Source organism: Cetorhinus maximus, chromosome 21 (genome assembly GCF_964194155.1).
Source record: "Cetorhinus maximus chromosome 21, sCetMax3.hap1.1, whole genome shotgun sequence".
Classification (NCBI taxonomy): domain Eukaryota; kingdom Metazoa; phylum Chordata; class Chondrichthyes; order Lamniformes; family Cetorhinidae; genus Cetorhinus; species Cetorhinus maximus.
This window is the reverse complement of record NC_135899.1, coordinates 41,681,177-41,702,608: the sequence shown is the minus strand read 5'-3', so window position 1 is coordinate 41,702,608 and position 21,432 is coordinate 41,681,177. Positions and strand designations below refer to the sequence as shown.

Here is a 21,432-nt window from a genome sequence, read left to right as displayed (position 1 = left end):
CAGTGATTCATGCACGAGGACACCCAGATCCCTCTGCACTGAAGCATTCTGAAGTTTCTCTCCATTTAAATAATAAGTCGCCTTTTTAATTTTCCAACCAAAATGGATAATCTCACACTTATCCACGTTAAACTCCATCTGCCAAATTTTGGCCCATTCACCTAACCTGCCCATATCCATTTCTAAATTTCTTATTTCTTCATTGCAACTTACTTTCCCACCTATTTTGATGTCATTTGCAAATCTATCTATAGTACCTTCTATCCCTGAATCCAAGTCATTATTAGATTGAAAATAGTTAGGGCCCAAGGACTGAACCCTGTGGCACCCGACTAGTTACAGCTTGCCATCCAGAAAAAGACCCATTTATCCCGACTCTTTGCTGTCAAGCTTCAAGACCGTCTGAATTTATAAAGTTAGATAATTGAGATGGGGGAGCAGGGATAGCAAGTAAGGATTGTATTGTGAATATCTGTACCCTGTTAGAAGGGAGGAATGATAAGAAAGGGGAATGTTTTGTGTGCCTGTAAGCCATTGTAATGTATAAGTGCTCAGCAGAGCAAGGGTTAATATGGGCCTGGAAAATAGCACCATCCATGGTATGATGTATAGAGTCACATGGTAATAGACTCGTAGAACAGTCTAGAGAGAGCCTACATGGGAGAAGCACCATGCATGGCAGTAACAGGGACCTGTACATAGTTAAACATTACCAACAAATTGCTCATATTTAAACATACAAGTCACAAGATCTCATCAATGAGACAGCAAACAAACCTATAATGCAACACTGAGTGTGCCTTCTCCACCAATCACTGTGTGTGCCTTCTCCACCAATCAACGACTGTGCTTGCTCCACCAATCACTATGCATGCCTTCACCACCAATCGCTGTGTGTGCCTTCTCCACCAATCACTATGCACGCCTTCTCCACCAATCACTGTGCGTGCCTTCTCCACCAATTACTGTGCCTGCCTTCTTCACCAATCACTGTGCGTGCCTTCTCCACCAATCACTATGCCTGCCTTCACCAGCAATCACTGTGCGTACCTTCTCCATCAATTACTGTGTCTGCCTTCTCCACCAATCACTACGCCTGCCTTCACCAGCAATCACTGTGCGTACCTTCTCCACCAATCACTGTGCATACCTTCTCCACCAATCATTGTGTGTGCCCTCTCCACCAATCACTGTGTGTGCCTTCACCACCAATCACTATGTGCGCCTTCTCCACCAATCACTGTGTGTGCCTTCTCCACCAATCACTGTGCGTACCTTCTGCGCCAATTACTGTGCGTGCCATCTCCACCAATCACTGTGCGTACCTTCTCCACCAATCACTGTGCATACCTTCTCCACCAATCACTGTTTGTGCCTTCTCCACCAATCACTGTGTGTGCCTTCTCCACCAATCACTGTGCGTACCTTCTCCGCCAATTACTGTGCGTGCCATCTCCACCAATCACTGTGCGTACCTTCTCCACCAATCACTGTGCATACCTTCTCCACCAATCACTGTTTGTGCCTTCTCCACCAATCACTGTGCGTACCTTCTCCACCAATCACTGTGCATACCTTCTCCACCAATCACTGTGCATACCTTCTCCACCAATCATTGTTTGTGCCTTCTCCACCAATCACTGTGTGTGTCTTCTCCACCAATTACTGTGTGTGTCTTCTCCACCAATCACTGTGTGTGCCTTCTCCACCAATCACTGTGCATGTCTTCCCCACCAATCACTGTGCATACCTTCTCCACCAATCACTGTGCGTGTCTTCTCCACCAATCACTGTGCGTGTCTTCTCCAACAATCACTGTGCATACCTTCTCCACCAATCACTTTGCGTGCCTTCTCTACCACTCACTGTGTGTACCTTCTCCACCAATCACTGTGTGTGCCTTCTCCACCAATCACTGTGTGTGCCTTCCCCACCAATCACTGTGTGTGCCTTCCCCACCAATTCTTTGTGTGCCTTCTCTACCAATCACTGTGCATACCTTCCCCACCAATCACTATGCGTGCCTTCTCCACCAATCACTGTGCGTGCCTTCTCCACCAATCACTGTGCGTACCTTCTCCACCAATCACTTTGTGTGCCTTCTCCACCAATTACTGTGTGTGCCTTCTCCACCAATCACTGTGTGTACCTTCTCCACCAATTACTGTGTGTGCCTTCTCCACCAATTACTGTGTGTGCCTTCTCCACCAATCACTGTGTGTACCTTCTCCACCAATTACTGTGTGTGCCTTCTCCACCAATCACTGTGTGTGCCTTCTCCACCAATCACTGTGTGTGCCTTCTCCACCAATCACTGTGTGTGCCTTCTCCACCAATCACTGTGTGTACCTTCTCCACCAATCACTTTGTGTGCCTTCTCCACCAATCACTGTGTGTGCCTTCTCCACCAATCACTGTGTGTGCCTTCTCCACCAATCACTTTGTGTGCCTTCTCCACCAGTTACTGTGCATACCTTCTCCACCAATCACTGTTTGTGCCTTCTCCACCAATCACTGTGCGTACCTTCTCCACCAATCACTGTGCATACCTTCTCCACCAATCACTGTGCATACCTTCTCCACCAATCATTGTTTGTGCCTTCTCCACCAATCACTGTGTGTGTCTTCTCCACCAATTACTGTGTGTGTCTTCTCCACCAATCACTGTGTGTGCCTTCTCCACCAATCACTGTGCGTGTCTTCCCCACCAATCACTGTGCATACCTTCTCCACCAATCACTGTGCGTGTCTTCTCCACCAATCACTGTGCGTGTCTTCTCCAACAATCACTGTGCATACCTTCTCCACCAATCACTTTGCGTGCCTTCTCTACCACTCACTGTGTGTACCTTCTCCACCAATCACTGTGTGTGCCTTCTCCACCAATCACTGTGTGTGCCTTCCCCACCAATTCTTTGTGTGCCTTCTCTACCAATCACTGTGCATACCTTCCCCACCAATCACTATGCGTGCCTTCTCCACCAATCACTGTGCGTGCCTTCTCCACCAATCACTGTGCGTACCTTCTCCACCAATCACTTTGTGTGCCTTCTCCACCAATTACTGTGTGTGCCTTCTCCACCAATCACTGTGTGTACCTTCTCCACCAATTACTGTGTGTGCCTTCTCCACCAATCACTGTGTGTGCCTTCTCCACCAATCACTGTGTGTGCCTTCTCCACCAATCACTTTGTGTGCCTTCTCCACCAATTACTGTGTGTGCCTTCTCCACCAATCACTGTGTGTACCTTCTCCACCAATCACTTTGTGTGCCTTCTCCACCAATCACTGTGTGTGCCTTCTCCACCAATCACTGTATGTGCCTTCTCCACCAATCACTGTGTGTGCCTTCTCCACCAATCACTTTGTGTGCCTTCTCCACCAGTTACTGTGTGTGCCTTCTCCACCAATCACTGTGTGTGCCTTCTCCACCAATCACTGAGTGTGCCTTCTCTACCAATTACTGTGTGTGCCTTCTCCACCAATCACTTTGCGTGCCTTCTCCACCAATCACTGTGTGTGCCTTCTCCACCAATCACTGTGTGTGCCTTCTCCACCAATCATTGAGTACGTCTTCTCCACCCATCACTGTGTGTGCCTTCTCCACCAATCACTGTGCGTGCCTTCTCCACCAATCACTGTGCATACCTTCTCCACCAATCACTGTGCGCGCCATCTCCACCAATCACTGTGCGCGCCATCTCCACCAATCACTGTGTGTGTCTTCTTAACCAGTCTCCCAACAGTTGCAATGTTTGGATTTAGTTTGAAACAAAAACAGAGACAGCGTTATGAGTCCGTGTGTCTCTCCTACAGAAGAGTCATAGGGGCTTGAAACATTAACTCTGTTTCTCTCTCCACAGAAGCTGTCAGACCAGCTGAGTTTGTCCAGCACTTTTTGTTTTTGTTTCAGATTTCCAGCATCCGCAATATTTTGCCTTTATTTGGATTTAGTTTAATTGACTTTGAAACATTGGTTTAAATTTCCTGGAAAAACTCAGCAGGTCTGGCAGCATCGGCGGAGAAGAAATCAGTTAACGTTTCGAGCCTTCATGGCCCTTCGGCAGAACTGAAGCATAGTTAGGAGAAAGGAGAAATATAAACTGGTTTAAGGTGGGGTGGGGGCGGGGGGGGAAGAGAGAAGTTGAGGGTGTGGTGATTGTGGAGATAAGCAAGCCGTGATAGGAGCAGATAATCAAAAGATGTCACAGACAAAAGGATCAAAGAGGTGTTGAAGGTGGTGATATTTGTCTAAGAAAAGTGCTAATTAAGAATGGAAGACAGGATACTCAAGGTACAGCTCTAGTGGGGGTGGGGTGGACAGACTAACAAGGTTTTAGTTTTAGATTTAAAAATAATGGAAATAGGTGGGGAAAGAAGAATCTATATAAATTATATAGATTCTTCTGGACACCCTGGTCCACTCCTCCATCACCCCCTACTCCTCAACCCCCACTTATGGCACCTCCCCATGCCCACGCAGAAGATGCAACACTTGCCCCTTCACTTCCTCTCTCCTCACCGTCCAAGGGCCCAAACACTCCTTTCAAGTGAAGCAGCATTTCACTTGCATTTACCCTAACTTAGTCTACTGCATTCGTTGCTCCCAATGCGGTCTCCTCTACATTGGAGAGACCAAACGCAAACTGGGCGACCGCTTTGCGGAACACCTGCGGTCTGTCCGCAAGAAAGACCCAAACCTCCCTGTCGCTTGCCATTTTAACACTCCACCCTGTTCTCTTGCCCACATGTCTGTCCTTGGCTTGCTGCATTGTTCCAGTGAAGCCCAACGCAAACTGGAGGAACAGCACCTCATCTTCCGACTAGGCACTTTACAGCCTTCCGGACTGAATATTGAATTCAACAACTTTAGATCTTAAACTCCCCCTCCCCCCATCCCCACCCCGTTTCTGCCCCCCCCCCCCCCCGCTTTTCAATAATTTATATAGATTCTTCTTTCCCCACCTATTTCCATTATTTTTAAATCTAAAACTAAAACCTTGTTAGTCTGTCCACCCCACCCCCACTAGAGCTGTACCTTGAGTGTCCTGTCTTCCATTCTTAATTAGCACTTTTCTTAGACAAATATCACCACCTTCAACACCTCTTTGATCCTTTTGTCTGTGACATCTTTTGATTATCTGCTCCTATCACTGCTTGCTTATCTCCACAATCACCACACCCTCAACTTCTCTCTTCCCCCCCCGCCCCCACCCCACCTTAAACCAGTTTATATTTCTCCTTTCTCCTAACTATGCTTCAGTTCTGCCGAAGGGCCATGAAGGCTCGAAACGTTAACTGATTTCTTCTCCACCGATGCTGCCAGACCTGCTGAGTTTTTCCAGGTAATTCTGTTTTTGTTTTGGATTTCCAGCATCCGCAGTAGCTTTTAGCTTTTTGTTTTTATTGGTTTAAATTTGCCCCCCCACCCTTAGTGGAGTCTTTAGTGGAAGCTTCAGCTGTGTCACAGTGAGCCTATAGCCTTAGGCCTACTTCAGACCGGCTCATCATGTTATCGAACAAATCCATCAGCACAAAAGAAATCCATCTATCTGACCGATTAACTCCGACCCTCAGAACAGGCTGAATTTTCAACAACAGATTGTTAAAGTTGTGGGTGTATTTGTCACTATGTTTTGACCATTCATTCAACTGTCTCTGCACGGAGACTGGGGCGTTCGGGTATATCAATCGTTAAATGTCTTAAACAGGTACAGGCAATTATCAAAAGACTAATGCAATGATGGTCTTTATATCTTGAGGACTAGAATAAACGTGTGTAGTAGTCTTTTACAACGTAGTAGTAGTCATATACAAAGCCCTGGTTAGACCACACCTGGAGTTACTGGGAGCAGCCCTGGGCACCACACCTTAGGAAGGATAGACTGACCTTTGAGGGAGTGCAGCGTAGATTCATCACAATGATACCTGGACTCTAAGGGTTAAATTATGAGGAGAGATTACACAAACTAGGGTTGTATTCCCTGGAATTTAGAAGCTTAAGGGTTATTTGATCAAATTTCTCAAGAAATTAGGGAAACAGGTGGGGTATAGAGGGAAAATATTTATTTTGGCTGGGGAGTCTAGGACTACGGGTCATCGTGTAAAAGTTAGAGCCAGACCGTGCAGGAGTAAAATTAGGAAACACTTCAAGACATAAAGGCTGGCAGAATTCGGAAGTCTCTTCCCCAAGTGACAATTGATGTTAGATGAATTGTTAATTTTAAATCTGAGTTGGATTCTTGTTAAGCAAATATATTAAGAGATATGGAGCAAAAGCGGGTTTATGGAGTTAGGTCTTAGATCAGCCATGATATCATTGAATAGTGGAACAGGTTCGAGGGGCTGAATGGCTTCCTGCTGGCCCTGAATTTTCCTATGGGTTTCAGACCCTGATGTTGGGATGAAATGTGCACTTTTGTGCCTGCACTTGCTGCCAGTGGGGTTGGCTCAGCAATTTAACTGCAGGCCACCTGCAGCCCCACATCCAATTAAGGGCAGTGGACAGGGCTCCTAATGCCGCTGGCCCAATCAGAAGGAGTCTCAGCAGGAGAAGCAGTTGCTGCTCAGGCAGGTCAGAGACCTCGGGAGCCACACCAGGTAAGTTTAAAAAAAATTAAATCACGGGGCTGAGTGTCTGGGGAGTGTGTTGGGGCTCGGGGGCTGCTTTCTCTGCCTATGGCCCTCTCTTTGGGCCATTGAGCCTCCAGCTTGGGCTGCCCCTCGTGCTGCTTCTATTTAGCTTGCAACCTCCCCATGTGGTGGGCACTCTGCCATCAGCTAAAGGCCAACACCACTGTTAAATAGCCCTTAATTGGGCCTCATCTGGTTTGTTACACATGTCACACTTATTCAGAAAGAGAGCCTTAAATTCTGCCTTTTCACTATTTTTGCATCTGCTGGCCTTATCTGGTGGCACATGCTTAAGTTTGTATGCAATGCACCTTCCTGCATTGCCCTTATTGTTACCATATTCTCTTGTCTTGTCCTCTCCCTTTAAATTATCACATTTTCCCTCAATTGATCCCTTGCCCGCACTATTTAGTTTAAAGCCCTCCCTACTGCACTAGCTAGATGACTCAAAGAACAATGGCCCCAGCCATTAGGTGAAGAGCACCCCAACAGTACAGCTCCCACTTTCCCCAGTACTGGTGCCAGTGCCCCGTGAATTGAAATCCATTAATCCCACACCAGTCTTTGAGTCATGCATTTAAATCTTTAATCTTATTTACCTTACTCCAAGTTGGTCATGGCTCTGCTTTTTAATTCAGCCCCTAGATGCTCATGCTCCCTAAGCAGAACCTCTTTCCTAGTCCTACCTATGTCCTACCTACGTGGATCCTCCTCCCTCCCACCGCAAGTTCCTTTCCAGCCCAGGGCACATGTCCAGAACCTTGGCACCAGGTAGGCAACACAGCCTTCTGGGCTCTCTCTCTTGGTTGCAGAGCAGTGTGTCAATCCGCTGACTACACTGTCCCCAAATACCACTACATTCCTATTCACTCCCTTGCTAGAATGTCTTCCTGTACCATCGTGCCATGGTCAGTTCATTCATCCATCCTGCAGCCCCTACTCTCATCCATGGAAGTTGCAAGAACCTTGAACTTGTTGGACAATTACAAAGCCTGAGGTTCTTCCACTTCTACCTTTTTGGTGTCCATGACCACTTCTATCTAGAAGGACAAGGGCAGCATATAGATGAGAACATCTATCCCCTCCAAGTCACTCACCATCCTGAATTGGAAATATATCGCCGTTCCTTCACTGTTGCTGGGTCAAAATCCTAGAACTCGCTCCCTAACAACACTGTGGGTGTACCTACACCACATGCACAGCATCGGTTCAAGAAGGCAGCTCACCACCACCTTCTCAAAGTTAATTTAGAGATGGGCAACAAATGCTGGCCTAGCCAATGATGCCCACATCCCATGAACAAATAAAAAAAACCTGCCTGACTTGCGGACACACCCTCCTGTCCCTGACCAAAGCAGAAGACCCTTTCCTAAGGGGTGTGACTGCCTTCTGGAACAAAGTGTCCAGGAAACTTTTCCTCCTCCCCGATGCATCACAGTGTCTGCAGCTTGGCCTCCAGCTCAGTCGAAGCTCCTCAAGCTGCTGATACTTACTGCTAACCTGTTTCCCCTGGATCACCCCAGGGTTCAGGAAACCCCACATTCTGCAGTTGCAACACATCACCTGCCCTGCCATCTTTATTGTACTTTAATTAACTAATTAATTGTATTACTAATTAAATGTTGATTAATGCTCCTATTCCTGTCTGTGATTATGTTCTTATTATTTCAATTAACGTTCTACTTACACTGATTGAAATTTCCTGTTAAAGTTTAAAAAGCCTTCTCTAAGGAGAACTGTACTAACTTCTCCGGTCTATCCACATAACTGAATTGCTTCATCCCTGGGACAATCCTCATGAGTCTTTGCTGCACTCCTCTGCATGCCTTCACATCCTCCCTAAAGTGTGATGCCCAGAGCCGGACTTAATACTCTCAGTTGAGGCTGGACTAGTGTTTTATACAAGTTCAACATAACCTCCTTGCTCTTGTACTCTATGCCCTTATTAATCAAGCCCAGATTACTGTCTGCTTTCTGAATCACTCTCTGAACCTGCCCTGCAACCCTCAATGACTCCCTCGATGCTTTATGACCCACTCATCTCCCAAAGTCTCTCACTCTCCTGTTTCACTGTTCCTTGCCAGTGTAGCTCTCCACTAACTCAGGTTCTGAGGAAGTTGAGGATATTTTAAGGAGGTTGAGGATGTTTTGAGGAGTTTGGCCATTGAGGTTGGATCTTTGAAGGAAATGGACTTGTTTGACCCTGGTGTCCATCACCTGTTGTTGAAAGGTTTTGTGCTTTATAGATCTGTCCTCTGCCAAAATTAGGAAAATGAAGAGGGTTTGGGTAAAACATGAATGACTAACAGCCAAATCCATTTCATGCAAAGCTGTTGTTGCTGAGGCTAACTAGTCACTGTAATATCTGGTTTGTGGTGAATTAGCGGGAAGGGGAATGGGCCAATTAGCCAGCGTTCCTGTTCCAAATCACACTGTAGTGATCCAGTGACCTCTGCTGGACAGTGTGTGTTTGCACAACAGGTGAAAACAGGATTGGACCTGGCTGTGATTCCTTCCCTGAATGAAAAGCCACTGGTACTAACTGTCCAAGCAGACAGGCGAAGAATTGCCTGTGGGTGAGATGTTGGTGATTTTGGAATATCCTGCACACTTTCTGGGAAATGTACATTTAGAAGGAAGGATTATTTATAATGTCTATTCTCTGTGTTACAGGGAACAATTTGCAATGATGCCTTGATGATGCTGTTCTGTGGTCCATGTGAACTCTGTCGAATGGCTCGTGAGTTGCGTAACCACAATGGGTAGCGCTGGTAAGAGAAACAGCCACCTCCTTTTTCACATAAAACTCTTGCTTCTCTTTTACCACTTCACTGGATGTACTCTGGTTAGGTGAAGGTTCCATCAGTACTAACTGAACCTGCGAAACTTTCCTAAGAGCCTGCTCTTCCTGAGCCACCAAGTGTCAACACACTGTCCACGTTTATTGGCATCATAGCAAACACCATCCTGCCTCAGCTGATTCTTCATATCAAAGAATCATAGAGCAGAATAGGAGACCATTCAGCCTATTGTGCCTGTGTCGAGCTGTCTGTTGTCCCCCTCTTTCACCCTAGTCCTTTTGGTATTTATCCAATTCATTTTTGCAAGTTTACAGAATCACAAAATTGTTACTGTGCAGAAGGAGACCATTTGGCCCATCGTGTCTGTACCAGCTCTCCAAATGAGCAATTCACCTAGTGCCATTCCCCCATCTGCTCCCTGTAACCCTGAACACTCTTCCTTTTCAGATAATAGTCTAATTCCCTATTGAATGCTTCAGTTGAATCTGTCTCCACCACACTCTCAGGCAACGCATTCCAGATTTTAACAACCCGCTGCATAAACAAAAGTTTCTCCTCATGTCACTTTTTTGCTTTGTTTATTTATTACGGACAGGAAAGGAATTAATTTAAACAGTCCTGATTTCTCCAATCACTACTCGTCCATAAACAGAAAGGTGTTTTTGATTTTTGATTTCCCCCTTTATAAGCGGTGGGGTGTTTTCTCCAACCCTTCAGATTGAAATGATCTAATCCTCTATTAATAACCTAACAGCAAACTCAAGATAAGGTAAAATAAGACGGTTGGTTTATTTTACGCACACATAAAATGCTGGAAGGGTCTTCACATCTGTCCCTTTTTGCACTCAACCAATAACAGAGGGATAAGGGAAAGAAAGGGGTACAGGGCAAGACCATGATAAAAATAAGAGTTATGGTTTCACCTGAGTCCAGAGTCCAGAATCAGAAGTCCAGTGGGGTATTCCTTCAGAAGTTGGCAGGCTGAAACTGTTACAGGGTGATCCGACTTTCCAGAAGCGAGGGCTTCCACAATGGAAGAAAGCGCGTAGAAATGAATGAGTCTCATAGCCACAGATACAGGAGTTCCGATGTTCCAGTGGCTCACAGTGTAGATGAGTGTCGGGCAATGTACCTGCACAGAGCTCTTTCTGCTGCTACCTGTTAGGTGGTAAAATGGTGGACTACCTGGGTTCAGTTCCACAGATTCAGCAGCATTAGGTGGTTGTCGGGGGGTGGGGTCATGTGACATAGCTCCCATTCTCCTCCTGGGTTTTGCACAAAGGATATATTTCGCCAGGTTGGGAATCTTGAGAAGCTGACTAGAGGAGTCAGGGTCTCCTTTTGTCCTTGCAGACAAGCTGTCTCTGTGGTCCAGAGCTCTGCCTTAGAAATGTAAAGGGTGTTGCTGCATTTCTTTAAAGGTAACAAGGCCCCTGCTGGTTTCTGAAGGTTAGAAATTCCTCTGGTGTGAGTCACGGCTAGTCAGGCATGTCAGGGTAAAACCTTTGTGTTATGCCAGGCAGGTGGTAAATGCCAATCTTCCCAAATCCCAGAAGAAAACTTGAAGCAGCTGCCAGTTATTTGCAATTTATACTTATTTCGAGATGCTGGCTTTGAATTCAGTAAAAAGAAGACCACTGAGTCTTATAGGTTTCTTACAAACCTAAATTAAACCTTTATTAATAGAAGAAATAATTTGAAGCACATATGTAATTCTACAAATTACTAATATGATAACTTACAAATCCCCGAATTAATCTAAACCCTAGTTACACCTCCGATAAGGCAACAGTGAGACACATAGATTATAAAAAAACCATGCAAAATAACACACAATATCCCAAATTCAAGGTGAGTTTTTTTCAGCTTCAGTTCTTCTCTACAGCAGCTTGAGGCTTAGATACTGGAGGCTTTTCACACTTATGTTAGATTTAGAATGCCATCCCTTACACACAGCCTTCTCTCCTTTATAAATATTTTCCCCTTTAAATGCAAATTCCCATTGTTTCACTATGTCTTTGAACTTTTACGTCTCTAACAATAAAAATCTATCAAAGTATCAATTTTATCAGTAACCGTTGGGAAAAATAAACACACTGTTTCTTAATTTCTCCTGGCTAGGTGTAACAATTCACCCCCTCTTTCAAATTCAAGCTAGTCTGGTTTATTTAAAAATGCAAATATTCACTTTACACCTTACATTGTAGAATTTCTCCCATGTTTACCTACTTAACATTTTAAACCTAGCTGATCTTCTAATAGATCAAAGCCTTCAGATCAGCTGCCTTTATTTATTTTTAATTCATTCATTATTGGGATGTAGATGTCACTGGCTGGGCCAGCATTTATTGCCCATCTCTAATTGCCCTTGTGGTGGTGAGCTGCCTTCTTGAATCGCTGCAGTCCATGCAGTGTAGGTACAGCCATAGCGCTGTTAGGGAGGGAGTTCCATGATTTTCACCCAGCGACAGCAAAGGTACGGCGATATATTTCCAAGTCAGGATGGTGAGTGGCTTGGAGGGGAACTTCCAGATGGTGGTGTTATCATGTGCCTGATACCCTTGTCCTTCTAGATGTTAGTTGTCATGGGTTTGGAAGGTGTTGCCTAAGAAGCCTTGGATCTTGTAGATGGTACACACTGCTGCTACTGTGCGTCAGTGGTGGAGGGAATGAATGTTTGTAGATGTGGTGCCAATCAAGCGGGCTACTTTGTCCTGGATGTTGTCAAGCTTCTTGAGTGTTGTTGGAGCTGCACTCATCCAGGCAAGTGGAGAGTATTCCATCACACTCCTGATTTGTGCCTTGTAGATGGTGGACAGGTTTTGGGGAGTCAGAAGATGAGTTACTCGTCACACAATTCCTAGCCTCTGACCTGCTCTTGTAGCCGCAGTATTTACATGGCTGGTACAGTTCAGTTTGTGCTCAATGGTAACCCCCAGGATGTTGATAGTGGGGGATTCAGTGATGGTCATGCCATTGAATGTCAAGGAGCAATGGTTAGGTTCTCTCTTGTCGGAGATGATCATTGCCTGCCACTTGTGTGGCACGAATGTTATTTGCCACTTGTCAGTTCAAGCCTGGTTATTATCCAAGTCTTGCTGCATTTGGACATGGACTACATCAGTATCTGAGGAATCACGAATGGTGCTGAACATTGTGCAATCATCAGTGAACATCCCCACTTCTGACCTTATGATGGAAGGAAGGTCATTGATGAAGCAGCTGAAGATGGCTGGGCCGAGGACACTACCCTGAGGATCTCCTGCAGTGATGTCCTGGAGCTGAGATGTCTGACCTCTAACAACCACAGCTAGCTTCCTTTGTGCTAGGTATGACTCCAACCAGTGGAGAGTTTTCCCCCTGATTCCCATTGACACCAGTTTTGCTAGGGCTCCTTGATGCCACACTTAGTCAAATGCAGCCTTGATTCAAGGGCAGTCACTCTTACCTCACCTCGGGAGCTCAGCTCTTTTGCCCATGTTTGTGCCAAGGCTGTAATGAGGTCAGGAGCTGAGTGGCCCTGACGGAACCCAAACTGGGTGTCAGTGAGCAGGTTATTGCTAAGCAAGTGCCACTTGAAAGCACTGTTAATGACCCCTTCCATTACTTTACTGATGATCAAGAGTAGACTGATGGAGCAGTAATTGGCTGGGTTGGATTTGTCCTGCTCTTTGTTTACAGGACAAACCTGGGCAATTTCCCACATAGCCGGGTAGATGCCAGTGTTGTAGCTGTACTGGAACAGCTTGGCTAGGGGCGCGGCAGGTTCTGGAGCACAAGTCTTCAGTACTATTACCGGAATATTGTCAGGGCCCTTGGTATCATGTGGAGTGAATCGAATTGGCTGAAGACTGGCATCTGTTATGCTGGGGACCTCTGGAGGAGGCTGAGATGGATCATCCACTCGGCACTTCTGGCTGGAGATTGTAGCAAATGCTTCAGCCTTGTCTTTGGCACTGACGTGCTGGGCTCCCCCATCATTGAGGATGAGGATATTTGTGGAGCCTCCTCCTCCAGTGAGTTGTTTAATTGTCCTCGACCATTCACAACTGGATGTGGCAGGACTGCAGAGCTTAGATCTGATCTGTTGGTTGTGGGATCGCTTAGATCTGTCTGTCACTTGCTGCTTAAGCTGTTTGACATGCAAGTAGTCCTGTGTTATAGCTTCACCAGGTTGACACCTCATTTTTAGCTATGCCTGGTGCTGCTCCTGGCTTGCCCTCCTGCACTCTTCATTGAACCAGGGTTGATCCCCAGGCTTGATTGTAATGGTAGAGTCGGGGATATGCCGGACCATGAGGTTACAGATTGTGTTTGAGTACAATTCTGTTGCTGCTGATGGCCCACAGTGCCGCATGGGTGCCCAGTCTTGAGTTGCTAGACCTGTTTAAAATCTATCCTATTTAGCATGGTGGTAGCACCACACAACACGATGGAGGATGTCCTCAATATGAAGGCAGGTCTCCATCTCCACAACAACTGTGCAATGATCACTCCTACCGATACTGCCATGGACAGATGCATATGTGGTAAGATTGGTGAGGACGAGGTAAAGTATTTTTTTCCCTCTTGTTGGTTCACCTCACTACCTGCCGCAGACCCAGTCTAGCAGCTATGTCCTTTAGGACTCGCCCAGCTTGTCAGTAGTGATGTTACTGAGCCACTCTTGGTGATGGACATTGAAGTCCCCCCACCCAGACTACATTCTGAGCCTTGCCACCCTCAGTGCTTCCTCCAAGTGGTGTTCAACATGGAGGAGCACTGATTCATCAGCTGAGGGAGGGCAGTATGTGGTAATTAGCAGGAGGTTTCCTTGCCCATGTTTGACCTGATGCTATGAGACTTCATGGGGTCCTGAGTCGATGTTAAGGACACCCAGGGCAACTCCCTCCCAACTGTACGCCACTGTGCCACCACCTCTGCTGGGTGTTATGGCACAGTCGATGGTAAATGCTGAGTTGTTCAAATCCCAAAGGGAAACTTGAAATAACTACCACAACTTGTTTTGCAATTTGTATAAATTTCAAAATGCATGCCTAGTAATAAGACCACCAAGTCCTTTAGGTTTTTACAAAACTCGATTAAACATTTATTAATAGAAGAAATGGCTTTAAATTCATACATCGATCTACAAATTCCTACTATGATAACCTCTAAATCCCCTACTCAATCTGACTCCCAGTTACACTTTTGTCAGTAGGGCACATAGATTTTAAAAGGCTCAGGCAGAGTAAACGATACCCTGAACAGTTGAATTCAACGTGAGTTCTCTTAACCTCAGACCCTGAAGGCAGCAGTTTGGTACATACATGCTGAAGGGGTTTCACACTTCGTTCCTTTATACATATTTTCCCCTTTGAATGCAAATACCTATTGTTTCACTATGTCTTTGGACTTTATATTTCTGATAAATAAAATCTCTCATAGCACTAAATTTTACCAGTAATCTTTGGGAAAATTCAGTAAACACATTAGTTTTTACTACTTCTGCTGGCTATGTATACATTACACCCCCACTTTTGAATTCAATCCACACTAGTTTGTTTAAATATGCAAATTGCCTCCTTTACACTCCACATTCTAAAACTTCCCCATGTTTACCTAATTAACATTGCAAACCTAACTTCTCTTCTTACTTCAAAGCATCCAGACTAGCTGCCTCTAATTCAGTTGAGTCTCACACACACACAGACACATATAGACACAGACTCTATTTTACAATAAATTCCAATAACATTATGGACATTATTATATCTTCCTGACATCCCCCTCCTTATTAAAAAGTGAACTGTCATAATTTTAAAAGACAGCTTCATTTTTATTAACCCATCTTATACTATCTCCTATACCTATCTATATACTTACACTATTACATTACCAGATGCATGGATTAACAAAACTATATTATTATATTATATTAATAGAATTATTTTATATTATATTATAACATAACAGTAAATGGCAGAACCGTTAAGTGCATCAACGGGCAGAGGGATCTGGGTGTACAGGACCACAGGTCACTGAAAGTGGCAACGCAGGTGGATAAGGTAGTCAGGAAGGCATATGGCATGCTTGCCTTCATTGGCAGGTGTATTCAGTATAAAAGCTGGGAAGTCATGCTGCAGCTGTATAGAACCTTGGTTAGGCAACACTTGGAATATTGCGTGCAATTCTGGTCGCCACATTACCAGAAAGATATGGAGGCATTGGAGAGGGTGCAGAGGAGGTTTACCAGGATGCTGCCTGGTCTGGAAGTTATTAGCTATGAGGAGAGGTTGGAGAAACACGGATTGTTCTCACTAGAGTGACGGAGATTGAGGGGTGACTTGATAGAAGTTTACAAAATTATGAGTGGCATGGACAGAGTAGATAGTCAGAAGCTTTTTCCCAGGGTGGAAGAGTCAATTACTAGGGGACATAGATTTAAGGTGAAAGGAGAAAACTATAGAGGAGATGTACGGGGCAAGTTTTTTACGCAGAGGGTAGTGAGTGTCTGGAATTCACTGCCAGAGGAGGTGGTGGAAGCAGTTACGATAGTGGTGTTTAAGAGGCAGCTTGACAAATACATGAATAGGATGGGATTAGAGGGATATGGACCCCGGAAGTGCAAAATGCTTTAGTGACGGGCAATATGATCGGCGCAGGCTTGGAGGGCCGAAGGGCCTGTTCCTGTGCTGTACTTTTCTTTGTTCTTTGTTCTATATATACAAATCATTCACATCAACAGAGAGCATTCCAGTTCAGAGTCCAGGGGCTGAATTTTTCCGTCAGCGAGCTGGGGGCGGGTCCCGCTCGCTGACGCGAAAATGATGCGGGATGACATCGGGGGAACCCCCGATGTCATCCCGACCCATTTAAATCTTCAGGAAGGTGGGGGCACAGCAAGATCAGCTGTCCGCACGCCGACCTGTCAATGGCCAATTGAGGCCATTGACAGGATAATTAAAGCAATTAAAGGACCTGCCTGTCCAAACTTAAGGTTGGTGGGCAGGCCAGGAGCCCTGGTGGGCTTCTGAAAAAACATGAAACCTCATCCACCAGTGGGATGAGGTTTCATGGAGGGTTTAAAACACTTTATTGAAGTTTCACTGAAATTTATTAACATGTCCCATCTCATGTGACATTGTCACATGAGGGGGACATGTTAATGATTTTTTTATTTTCCTATTTTTAAAGTTTATGAGGCTTTCAGTGATCTCCCTGAGGCAGCACTTAGCCTTAATTGGCCCACCCACTTAAAATGGCGGTGGGGCCCGCCTCTCCGGCGGGGATCGGCTCCCTGCCTGCCGGAGATTGGGTCTGACCCGCCCGCTTGACAGGCAGAAAATTCTGCCCCACGTTTCTAAATGTCCAATTTTCCTTTTAAGCTTCAAACTTTTGATAAAGCATCTGCAATCATATTTTCTCATCCCACCACATGTATAATCTGTAGATTAAAAGGTTGTAGTAATAAACTCCATCTGAATAGCCTTGCACTTCTGTCTCGAAATTTGTCCAGAAACTTTAAATGATTGTGGTCTGTATAAACAATTGTTTCTGATGAATTGTTTGCAATGTAAATCTCAAAATGTTGCAACGCTAACACCAAACCCAAAGTTTCCTTTTCGATCATTGAATATCGTGAAAAATACCCTATTGGTCTTTCAATTCCATTTTCATCTTCTTGTAACAGTACAGCCCCAATACTTCCATTGCTTGTGTCAACGGCCATCTTAAATTGTTTGGTGTAATTGGGTATTGCCAAAACTGGTGTCGTAGTTAGTGCAGTTTTCAAACTGTCAAATGCCTTCTGACACTCATGTCCATTGAAACTTCTTGTTCTTTTTTGATAGTTCAGTCAGTGGAGCAGCCACACTGCTAAAATTTGGTACAAATTCCTGGTAAAACCCACTCCTGCCCAGAAATCTTAAAACCCTCAAAACTTTTGTTGTAGGCACAGGGAAATCCACGATAGCCTTGACTTTCACATCTCTCGGAGCCACATTACCATGTCCAATGGAATGGCCTAGGTATGTAATTTGCGCTTTTACAAATTCACTTTTAGCCAAGTTCATCATCAAATTATCTTCTTGTAGTCGAGTAAGTAATTCTTCCAGATGCTGTAAATGCACGTCCCACTAAAGACTATCAAGTCATCAATATAAACAGCACAATTGCTCAGACCTTCAATTACTTTGTTTATCATGTTGCAGGTGAATTCTTCATACCAAATGGCATGACTTAAAACTGATGTAGTCCACTTGGCATTAGGAAAGCTGATATCTCCTTTGCTCTCTCCGATAACGATATTTGCCAATATCCTTTTAGCAAGTCAATCTTTGTGATAAATTTTGATTGTCCCACATTTTCAATGCAATCTTCCAACCGTGATATGGGATATGAATCCATTTTTGTCACCGCACTCACCTTTCGATAGTCCACACACAGTCTTTGTGTTCCATCCGGTTTCGGTACCAGCACAATAGGTGAACTCCAATTACTGCAACTAGACTCAATGACATCATTTTGAAGCATGAAGTCAGTTTCTTTCTGTACTTGTAATAACTTTGCCAGATTTAATCTATAAAGATGTTGCTTTATCGAAGATGAAACTTCTACAGACACATCATGTTTAGCTAAATCTGTCCTCCCCAACTTATTTCCACAAATAGCTTTGCGTGACTGCAATAGCTTTCCCAAATCACTTTGGCCCTTGTCTGGAAGGTAATTTAGTATTACATTTAAATTTTCAAGTACCCCCTCATTATCCAATTATATTAGAGGAAAATCAATTTCAGAATCCTGCATTTCCACGTCTTTCTCATTATCTACTACTACTAACACCTCCTGTTGATCCTCTTCCCTGTCAAAGTGCTTTTTAAGCATAATTACTTGACACATCCTTTGCTTCTTTCTTCTATCTGGAGTATTTATTAAATAATTTACTTCATTCAGTTTCTTTTCAATCCTGTATGGCCCAATAAACCTTGCCTTTAATGAGTCATCCAGTACTAGTAACAGAGCTAGCACTTTCTCTCCAGCAACAAAATTCTAAGCTGTAGCCTTCCTGTCTGCTTTCACTTACATCACTTGCTGTGATATCTTTAAATGTTCCCTAGGCGATTCACATGCTCTGTCCAATCTCTTGCTGAAGTTTGATACATAATCCAGGAGACTAGTTTCTGAATTTTGACCCACCAATTTCTCATAAATCAATTTCAGCAGTCCCCTTACCTCATGACCATAAACTAGTTTGAAAAGACTGAACTAGTCGATGCATTAGGAGCGTCTCTAATAGCAAATAACAAGAATGGAATTCCAGTATCCCAATTCTGTGGATAATCCTGACTGAACACTCTCATCATAGTTTTTAGAGTTTGATACCATCTTTCCAAAGTCCCTTGTGACCTGGGATGATAAGCTGTTGACTTAAATTGTTTTATCCCAAATTGTTGATTACTTCCTTAAACAGCTGTGACATGAAATTTGAACCCTGATCTGATTGTATTTCTTTAGGTAAACCATATCTTGTAAAAAAAAATTAGTTAACTCTTACACAATATTTTTTGTTGTAATATTTCTCAACGGTATTGCTTCAGGAAACCTGGTAGACACATGCATTATTGTAAGTAAATACTGATTTCCACTTTTAGTCTTAGGGAGGGGTCCTACATAATCAATCATGACCCTAGTAAAAGGTTCTTCAAATGCTGGAATTGGAATTAAAGGCGCCAGCTTAATCACTGCTTGTGGTTTCCTTATCACCTGACATGTTCCACAGAATTTGACTACATACCTATGCAATCCAGGCCAAAAAAATGTTTTTGCATATTCACCTGTGTCTTTCTAATTCCTAAATACCCTCCCATTGGAATTTCATGAGCTAGCCTCAGAATCTCATTCCTATATCCAAATGGAATTACAATCTGATGTACCTCCCTCCAACTTTCATTTGCTGAAACACGATAAGACCTCCATTTTCTCATTAAAACATTACCCTTAAAGGTAATAGCATTCTGGAATACATTTTGCCCCTGATTCTGAGTAGGCTGTCTGATATAAATGTTTTATATGCGTATCCTTTTTCTCTAACTCCACTAACAGCCTTCAGTTAAACACTTCAGCTGAATTGTCCTCTGTTCTTTTTTCCTGAACAATGTTATCAAACACAATGGCAGCTAATTGGACTTCCACACCTTCCCTCTGCATTTGAAATTCCTGCTCTTCTGGTTTCAACCTATGAGCCTGTGATCTCGTTATCACGCAATCGGGAAACAATCCAGAATGCTCTCTCTGCAACTCTTCTGTTGAAAACACTTCTACAGGCTGCTCAACTACCATAGGCATCGCCCACATCTGTGATCCAGCTATATCATTACCCAAAATAAAATGAAACCCTGCAAACGACAATTTTTCCACCACTCCAACAGTCACTTCACCAATTTTCCATTTACTTTTTAGATTTACCTTCCACAAGGGAATAGGTTTAATATCTCCATGAACCTCACTTAATTATCACCTATTCCTGCAATACTCCCTCTGAACAACAAATATCACTATCCTGCAACATTAAGGATTATCTAGCTCCTGTATCTCTTAAAACTTTAATATAGATCCATAGAACCATAGAACACTACAGCACAGAAAACAGGCCATTCAGCCCTTCTAGTCTGTGCCGAAATATTATTCCGCTAGTCCCATTGACCTGCACAAGGTCCATAACCCTCCAGACCTCTCCCATCCATGTATCTATCCAATTTATTCTTAAAACTTAAGAGTGAGCCCGCATTTACCACGTCAGATGGTAGCTCGTTCCACACTCTTACCACTCTCTGAGTGAAGAAGTTCCCCCTAATGTTCCCCCTAAACCTTTCCCCTTTCACACTAAAACCATGTCCTCTCATGTTTATCTCTCCTAATCTAAGTGGAAAGAGCTTACTCGCATTTACTCTGTCTATACCCCTCATAATTTTGTAAACTTCTATCAAATCTCCCCTCATTCTTCTACGCTCCAAGGAATAAAGTCATAACCTGTTTAATCTTTCCCTGTAACTCAACTCCTTAAGACCCGGCAACATCCTAGTAAATCTTCTCTGCACTCTCTCAATCTTACTGATATCCTTCCTGTAGTTAGGCGACCAGAACTGCACACAATACTCCAAAGTTGGCCTCACCAATATACAACCTCACCATAACATCCCAACTCCTATACTCAATACTTTGATTTATGAAGGCCAGTATGCCAAAAGCTTTCTTTACAACCCTGGCTACCAGTGACGCCACCTTCAGGGAATTATGTATCTGAACTCCCAGATCCCTTTGTTCCTCCGCACTCCTCAGTGCCCTACCATTTTCTGTGTATGTCCTACCTTGGTTTGTCCTTCCAAAATGCAACACCTCATACTTTTCCACATTAAATTCCATCTGCCATTTTCTGGCCCATTTTTCCAGTTGGTCCAGATCTCTCTGCAAGCTTTGAAAGCCTCCCTCGCTGTCCACAACGCCGCCAATCTTAGTGTTATCAGCAAACTTGCTGATCCAATTTACCACATTATCATCCAAATCATTGATATAGACAACAAACAACAATGGTCCCAGCACAGATCCCTGAGGCACACCACTAGTCACAGACCTCCAGTCTGAGAAGCAATCATTCACTACCACTCTCTGTCTTCTCCCACACAGCCAATTTCGAATCCAGTTTACAACCTCTCCATGGATACCAAGTGTCTGAACCTTCTGAACTAACCTCCCATATGGGACTTTGTCAAAGGCCTTACTAAAGTCCATGTAGACAACATCCACAGCCTTTCCTTCATCTACTTTCTTGGTAACATCCTCGAAAAACTCTACAAGGTTTGTTAAACACGACCTACCACTCACAAAGCCATGCTGACTATCCTTAATCAGCCCTTGGCTGTCCAAATAATTGTATATCCGATCTCTCAGAACACCTTCCAATAATTTACCTACTACTGACGTCAGGCTCACTGGCCTGTAATTACCTGGTTTACTTTTG

The 21,432-nt window shown here is 44.1% G+C and overlaps 1 protein-coding gene across 4 annotated transcripts in view; it reads left to right on the top strand.

Annotated features, from left to right (window-relative positions):
- The window catches only part of LOC144695849 (cornifelin homolog A-like), an 87,252-nt gene that overhangs the window by 54,892 nt on the left and 10,928 nt on the right, over nucleotides 1-21,432 (top strand). For all 4 annotated transcript variants that reach the window (XM_078566885.1, XM_078566884.1, XM_078566883.1 and 1 more), the window contains one exon: nucleotides 9,307-9,404. In XM_078566885.1, the coding sequence (XP_078423011.1) occupies nucleotides 9,307-9,399 (93 nt within the window). In that variant the 3' untranslated portion in view covers nucleotides 9,400-9,404. The remainder of the gene's footprint in view (nucleotides 1-9,306; nucleotides 9,405-21,432) is intronic.